The sequence below is a fragment of the Notolepis coatsorum genome, assembly GCF_963971535.1.
Source record: "Notolepis coatsorum genome assembly, chromosome: 15".
Lineage (NCBI taxonomy): Eukaryota > Metazoa > Chordata > Actinopteri > Aulopiformes > Paralepididae > Notolepis > Notolepis coatsorum.
Window position 1 is genome coordinate 99891333 of NC_140179.1, and position 7259 is coordinate 99898591.

At 45.3% G+C, this 7259-nt stretch overlaps 1 protein-coding gene across 1 annotated transcript; it reads left to right on the forward strand.

The window, feature by feature from the left end:
• Positions 1-3003: 3003 nt before the first annotated feature.
• On the forward strand, positions 3004-4894 carry LOC311242158 (piggyBac transposable element-derived protein 4-like; the record flags this gene model as incomplete). Its single annotated transcript, XM_084331110.1, has 4 exons — positions 3004-3183; positions 3293-3468; positions 3585-4179; positions 4316-4894. 4 exons carry the CDS (start codon positions 3004-3006, stop codon positions 4892-4894), a joined length of 1530 nt encoding a protein of 509 aa, XP_084187236.1.
• Between the last annotated feature and the right edge of the window lie 2365 nt (positions 4895-7259).

A 7259-nucleotide genomic window follows, 5' to 3' on the forward strand; every position in this document is an offset into this window, starting at 1 on the left:
TGGATAGAAGAAGGATAGACATTGTGGAATGGTTCCCCTCTTGACTCCACTAGCCAGAAGGGAAATAACTCTTGTAGTCAGGACAACCGCTCTGGAATTCAAACTCATCATTTATTGCCAAAAGGTGGTAAAGCAGGTTATTACATACAGGGATTATTTCATATTACAATCATAATGAATAAATGGTTATAGATGCTTTCACATTCAAACAAGTCCTACACACATATTCACATGGTTATTTAATGAAAGGAATGTACTGTGCAATCACATGATCAACCTGGTCCAATACCTTATATTTAAACTAGGCCACACAACAAACAATGGTTCCATGGTTACTCACGTATCTGCAAAGTACATTCTCAGGTGGGGGCGGTGGAGGCGAAGACCGTCGGGGGTCTGGCCTACCCTCTGACCCTTAAGATCAGGTTTTTATACTCAATATGACATCATGGGTTTAGACTGCCTTAGCCAATCAGAGTTATATCCAAAAATGTCTTGTACCAATGAGGTGTCTTGATACCAAACCAAGAGGCCTGGGTCTGCCTCTTCCAAATATGGTATTTTGCTGTCTCTGGGTATTTTCCTCTCTGGGCTGCCCCAGAGACCTCCATGGTCCATATATGGGCTTGTTGTCAGCCCAGGGCCCCCCTTGTCGTCTGTTGGCTTCTTGATGAGGTGGCATCTTCTCCCCACAAGAGTGTCATGGTCCCAGCCAGGGATCATGCTCGAACAATGTGAACAGTGTTTTTCTGCCGCCCTCTGGTGGCCAAACGCAGCAACTCCAGATCCTGGACTCTCTGTGGCATTCGAGTCTAGGTTTGCTGGATTCCTTTAATGCTTTGTTGTGTTCTCTGTTCATGTTGTGTGGTGCGTTTTAGCTTGTGTTTTAAAAAAAGGTTTATCTTTTCATGTTCCTTTAAAGGTTCATCTCCTTTTACATATGTATTCTCTAAGTGTTAATAATTTACATGTGTCCCTTTAAGGCTTTCCCTTTGCACTTGTTTTTATTGGTGTTAACATCTTTACATATGTTCCTTAATAACTCTACCAGATTGCATGACGCGGTACCGTCCAGGATGTGACGTCATCTGTTTGCCAACGTATGTATGGGAATTGTAGTCCTTTTCCGTTTTTTTTGACGCTATTATGTAGGGAAGGCTTCAGCCTACACGCTACTTTTGATTTTGTCTTGATAACCCAATAAATGACTGAATAAGGATCATTTCAATTCGATGGTAAATACACTTTGTAAAAAATCTATCCAGGCGTTAGATTTTTATCAATATCTCCGCCATTCTTTGTGCTATACTCAAACGGAAAACAGTGGGCGGTAGTGCAGAGGGAGGCGGAAGTTCACTGCCACAAAGGAGAGCTATTTGAAGAAGAAGAGCACCCGGAAATTCGTTCGCCAGAAAATGTTCTACAGGACACACGCGCGGTTTTTTTCAGAGCATTTGAGCAACAGCATTTGAGTTTTTTGGAGGAGTTTTTTATAGTATTTTTGTAGTCTAGTTAGAGAGTTAGTTAGCAGCAGCGTTTAGGAGTTAGTTAGTTAGTTTTTTGCAGTATTTTTGTAGTATTTTTGACCATCCCATTCCCAATATGGCTGGTCCGCGTGTCTGTGGTGGAAGTATCTGGGAAAAGGACTATGTCTCAGAGGATGTAATGGATCAACTCTTTGGTGATGACACTACTTCATCCGAGGCATCGGATTCAGGAGACATTGATTGGTCAGACGTGAAGTTCAACAACAGCCAGAGGTATGTATTGCTTTTGTAGTGAGCAATATGCAATATATACAGAATGGAATGTTGAGTGTATATACAGTGTGTGTGTGTGTGTGTTGTAGTGTGATATGATGAGCAGCCTGCCTGTATACAGTGTATATACAGTGTGTGTGTGTGTTGTAGTGTGATATGATGAGCAGCCTGCCTGTATACAGTGTATATACAGTGTGTGTTGTAGTGTGATATGATGAGCAGCCTGCCTGTATACAGTGTATATACAGTGTGTGTGTGTTGTAGTGTGATATGATGAGCAGCCTGCCTGTATACAGTGTAAATACAGTGTGTGTGTGTTGTAGTGTGATATGATGAGCAGCCTGCCTGTATACAGTGTATATACAGTGTGATATGATGAGCAGCCTGCCTGTATACAGTGTATATACAGTGTGTGTGTGTGTTGTAGTGTGATATGATGAGCAGCCTGCCTGTATACAGTGTATATACAGTGTGTGTGTGTGTTGTTACTGTGTGTGAAGATTCCTTTTTGAATTGTACAAATAATGTACTTCAAATGTCTACACCTACAGTGAGGTAGCGAACAAAGAGGCTCCTGCTGTAGTGAGACGCAGGCGTGGTGGTGCTGCTGCTGCTGCTCCTCCTGCTCCTCTTCCTCTCATGCCGGCTCCGGCTGCAGTGAGACGCAGGCGTGGTGGTGCTGCTGCTGCTCCTCCTGCTCCTCTTCCTGCTCCTCTTCCTCTCATGCCGGCTCCTGCTGCAGTGAGACACAGGCGTGGTGGTGCTGCTGCTGCTCCTCCTGCTCCTCTTCCTGCTCCTCTTCCTCCCATGCCCGTGCCGGCTGCAGTGAGACGCAGGCGTGGTGGTGCTGCTGCTGCTCCTCCTGCTCCTCTTCCTCTCATGCCGGCTCCGGACAGGTGAGATTATTGCGTTTTTATTATTACGCAGACTTTGTATGTAGTGTGATAGATGTGCAGTTTTTTATATGTACAATCAACTGTTCAAAACGTCACTACCCTTACTGTGTATGAAGATTCCTTTTTGAATGTTGAAAATAATGTACTTCAAATGTCTACACCTACAGTGAGATATCGGACGAAGAGGCAGAGGCTGCTCCTCTTCCTCCCATGCCCGTGCCGGCTGCAGTGAGACGCAGGCGTGCTGCCCCAGCCGTGCTTGCTTCCGTTATAGTAAGACGCAGGCGGGCGGCTGCTTCAGCTTCTCGACGCAGGCGGGTTGCTCTAGTCCAGACTGACCTCCAGCCATGGAAAAACCGACATGGATGCTGATCCAGCCCCTCAGGTTCATGCCACGCAGACCCCCAGGACCCCAGCTAGATTTGCACGCTAGGTACACACCAAAGGACCTCTTCACGCTCTATTTCACCATGGATGCTGTGAAGACCCTGTGTATCAACACAAACAAGAACGCGGCAAGGAGACAGGCAAGTTTCAAGTTTCTTTATTAGTTGCCATACAAAAATACACAATACTTTTATATGAAATGCTTTTTCCTCTAAAAAATTACTAACTGAGTTACAATACAATATACAGGCACTGGGGCAGAAGACCAAGTGGGTGGATATTCACCCTGAGGAGATGTACAGGTTCATCGGTGTGCTTCTGTACACCTCCCTCGTGGAAATGGCATCCATCCAGGACTACTGGAGACGGAAACATTCTTGTTCTGTGCCGTTGCCTGCGATGGTAATGGTCCGGGACAGATTCAGGTATAATATATAGTCCTGTACATCGTGTATTTATGTTTATAGTGTCCCATGTTACTTTGTGTTTAGATCTTTTTTTATATGATTTATATGACTTTGCCTTTTGACTTTGACTTCAGGTCCATCTTGTGGAATCTCCACCTGAGTGACCCGGAGGAGGATGCCAGGAACGACGCCAGGAGGGGAACAAAACAGCATGACAAGCTGGCCCGTATCAAGCCTCTCATGCATACCATCCTCGAGTCCTGCAAGGTTCACTACCACCCTAGAAGGAACCTGGCAGTCGACGAGAGGATGGTGGCCACGAAGGCGAAATCGGGCATGACCCAGTACATGAAGGACAAGCCGACCAAAAGGGGGATAAAGCTATTTGTTCTGGCTGACTCCTCAACCGGCTACACCATAAGCTTTACCGTGTACATTGGGAAGGCACACGTCCGAACCAGCGCACACGGTATCGCTTATGATGCCGTCATGGACTTCATGGAGCCAGCATGGCTTGGGACTGGGTACCATATCTACGTAGATAATTTCTACACCAGTCCCAGGTTGTTTTTGGCCATGAAGCTGGGAGCCTGTGGCACCTACAGGGAGATCAGGATAGGGTGTCCCCAGCACAGAGCGAACGACCTGCCAACCAAGGCTGTGAGAGGCACGATTCGTTGGCTGAGAGAAGACGCCCTGGTCTTCATAAAGTGGATGGACAAAAAGGAGGTATGTACTCTTATATTTGTATCAATTTGTTTTGTTATTCTTATTCGTGACTCTGTTCTGTCTAAATGTCTACTGTGAGCGATTTGTAGTGTCAAATTTCCCTCGGGATGATTCATTTATATTCTATTCTATCTAGGTGCGCGTGTGCTCCACCATCCACCCAGCGATCACACCTCCTGGTCAGAAGGTCAAGCGGAGGATCAAGGCGGCCAATGGGACCTGGTCGTTTGCCTGGATTCCGGCCCCCACCCCTGTGATTGAGTACAATCAGCACATGGGCGGAGTCGACTTGTCCGATCAGCTGCTGCAGTACTACACCGTCCACCGGAGAACTGCCCGGTGGTATCGCACAATGTTTCAGCATTTTGTTGACATGGCGACCACCAACTCCTACATCCTCCACTGCGACTTGTGTAGGGCGAAGCAGGAAAAGCCTCGCTCACACAAGGCGTTCCTGGAGAGGTTGATGGAGGAGCTGTGTGGAGTGGACAGCACAGGAGTTCCTGTGGACAGGAAGACAGACCATCTCCCTGTTCCCATCAACCCTCCTGCAGCGGACGCGGACATTAGCATGAGAGCCACCGCTGGCCGTAAGACCTGTGTGCAGTGCACCAAGGCGGGAAAGAGGAGCGTCACAGCATGGAAATGCGAGCGCTGTGATGTCGCCCTCTGTCTCATTATAGACAGAAACTGTTTCAAAGATTGGCACAGTTGAGCACACACACACACACACAGAGGTCTGCCTGACTCCACCCCTGGGTCTGCCTGACTCCACCCCCCCTGGGTCTGCCTGACTCCACCCCCCCTGGGTCTGCCTGACTACACCCCTGGGTCTGCCTGACTCCACCCCCCCTGGGTCTGCCTGACTCCACCCCCCCTGGGTCTGCCTGACTCCACCCCCCCTGGGTCTGCCTGACTACACCCCTGGGTCTGCCTGACTACACCCAAAATTAGCCAAAACATTGAAAATATCTTGGACCTGGAAGAGTTTGTTTCTTTTAGATATTCCTTTACACTTGTTTTTATCAATGATGTGAGTTGTTTTTACTATCTTGTGTTCCTCAGCCATGGCCTGTTGCCAGCTGGCACTTGTTAGTAATCACAGGGCAGTATATAGACCTGCCAGTTCCCCTCATTGATTGTCGCACCATTGCCCTGTTTCAGTGTATTGTTATCACAGTTGGTTTTGGTCACTTACTCACCTTTGTCACCGTATTCCCCGTGAGTCCGTTCCTCTCTTAAGTTCTTATTTTTCCAGCATTGCTGAGTATTGTTTTCGGGTTTGCAGTTAGCTTTTGTTTAGTAACTTTTGATACCGTTTGTAATCATTGTTGCTTGCTGACTGCTTAGTAAAAGCCTGTTCACTTCAGTACGTCGTCTCAGTCTCTTCTCTCTCTGCTCAGGTTACCTGCATTTGGGATCTCCTCTCCTAACCCACACCGAAACCATCTCAAAGAGAGAATGAATTGGCAGTTGTCTTTTCTTGGGTTTGCCGTTGAACACTAAACATTTCTAAGATCTATGGTTTGTGTAATGAATTATAGATTTCCAGCATTATCACAGTGTATTCTTTGCCTATAGTTCGATACCAAATATTCCATAGGAGATAACACAAACCAGTATTTGCCAGACTGAATTAATGGATTCTAAGATTTCCACTATATATATATAAACATTCCAACAGAGAATTAGCAGAACATATTCTATTATCATCACATACAGTTGTAATTGTAATGACATTCAAATATCCCTTTTTAATCTAATAAGTCAGCTGTTAATGTAATATTCAATGTATATGTAATTTCCTTCAGTTTGATATCAAATAGTCTATCTGAAATACTACAAACCTGTCTATATATTTTACTACAGTTCTAGACTAAGCAGCCTATATTTGAATTAACTATTATAATATTTGCAGTTTCAGTGATGATGAGAGAGAGATTATTTCTTTAGTTAACAAGGATCACTCAGACCCCCGGAATGTGACTCTGATTACACAGATAAGCCATTTGCTCTTGTGGGGGTTAGTTCCTGTTTTCTGCTGTCCTAAAAACGCTCCTTATTCAGCAGCTGAAAACCACTCTGCTCTAACAGGGCTCACACTATGTTTTTTGCATATGGTTACTTTACACAGACACATTGGCTATGACACAGTTTTATCAAGTCAATATACCATACTTTCACTCAAAATGTGGTCAGATACCAGATGGGAGAGCAGAGTGAAAGCTGTGGAGCCTCTGCGATATGAAGCTGCAGCTGTGAGAGAGGCACTGCTTGAGGTGAGAAACCAGGCCAAAGACCCAATCATCAGGATTGAAGCCTAGTCTCTGGCAGAAGAAGTGGGGTCATTCCGCTTTTCACTGTGCACAGTGGTCTGGTATGACATGTTAAAGGGGAACTATCTTATAAATGGCCTTTTCCAGTGTTTAGCATTATTTTCTAGCTATGTGGCCTTATATTAATAGGATCTGTCTCTAATTCTCAATTTGGCGCATTCTCGTCTCACAATATTGTCCCTCACTCAAGAAATTTAGCATATCTGTGACGTCAGAGGTTTCTCATCTGCATAATAACGCCCGCCCGTCTATGCTTGTAGCCAACTGCCACCTACATGGCAACATTCTGGGACCACTCGTAGCACCTCCACCTCTATGTCCTCTCTCTCTCTCACTCAAATCGCATTCAGAGTATGGGCGGAGCCCAGCCTCAAAACGGCTTAACATTTGAAGTCTAGAAAAATGCAGTTTTTGAGTACTTGATTAAAAATACAAAACAATGCATTTTTTTTTAAAGAAATTACAGATGTGTTCCATAAACTCACAGGAATTGTGTAAAATTTCCCAAATAGTGAAAGAAATAGTAAAATAGTTCCCCTTTAAGTCAAATTCAGCAGGTGAGCAAACTCCTGCAGTCCCAAACAATGCAAGTGGATGTAGCAGCAAGTCTACTGAAAAAGACTGAAAAAGCTCTCGAATCCTACAGAACCACAGGCTTTGTGGCTGCACAAACATCAGCCAAGGATATGTGTGAAGACATGAATGTCACGAGCTGCAATGCAGATCTACCCTCCTCTTCGAATT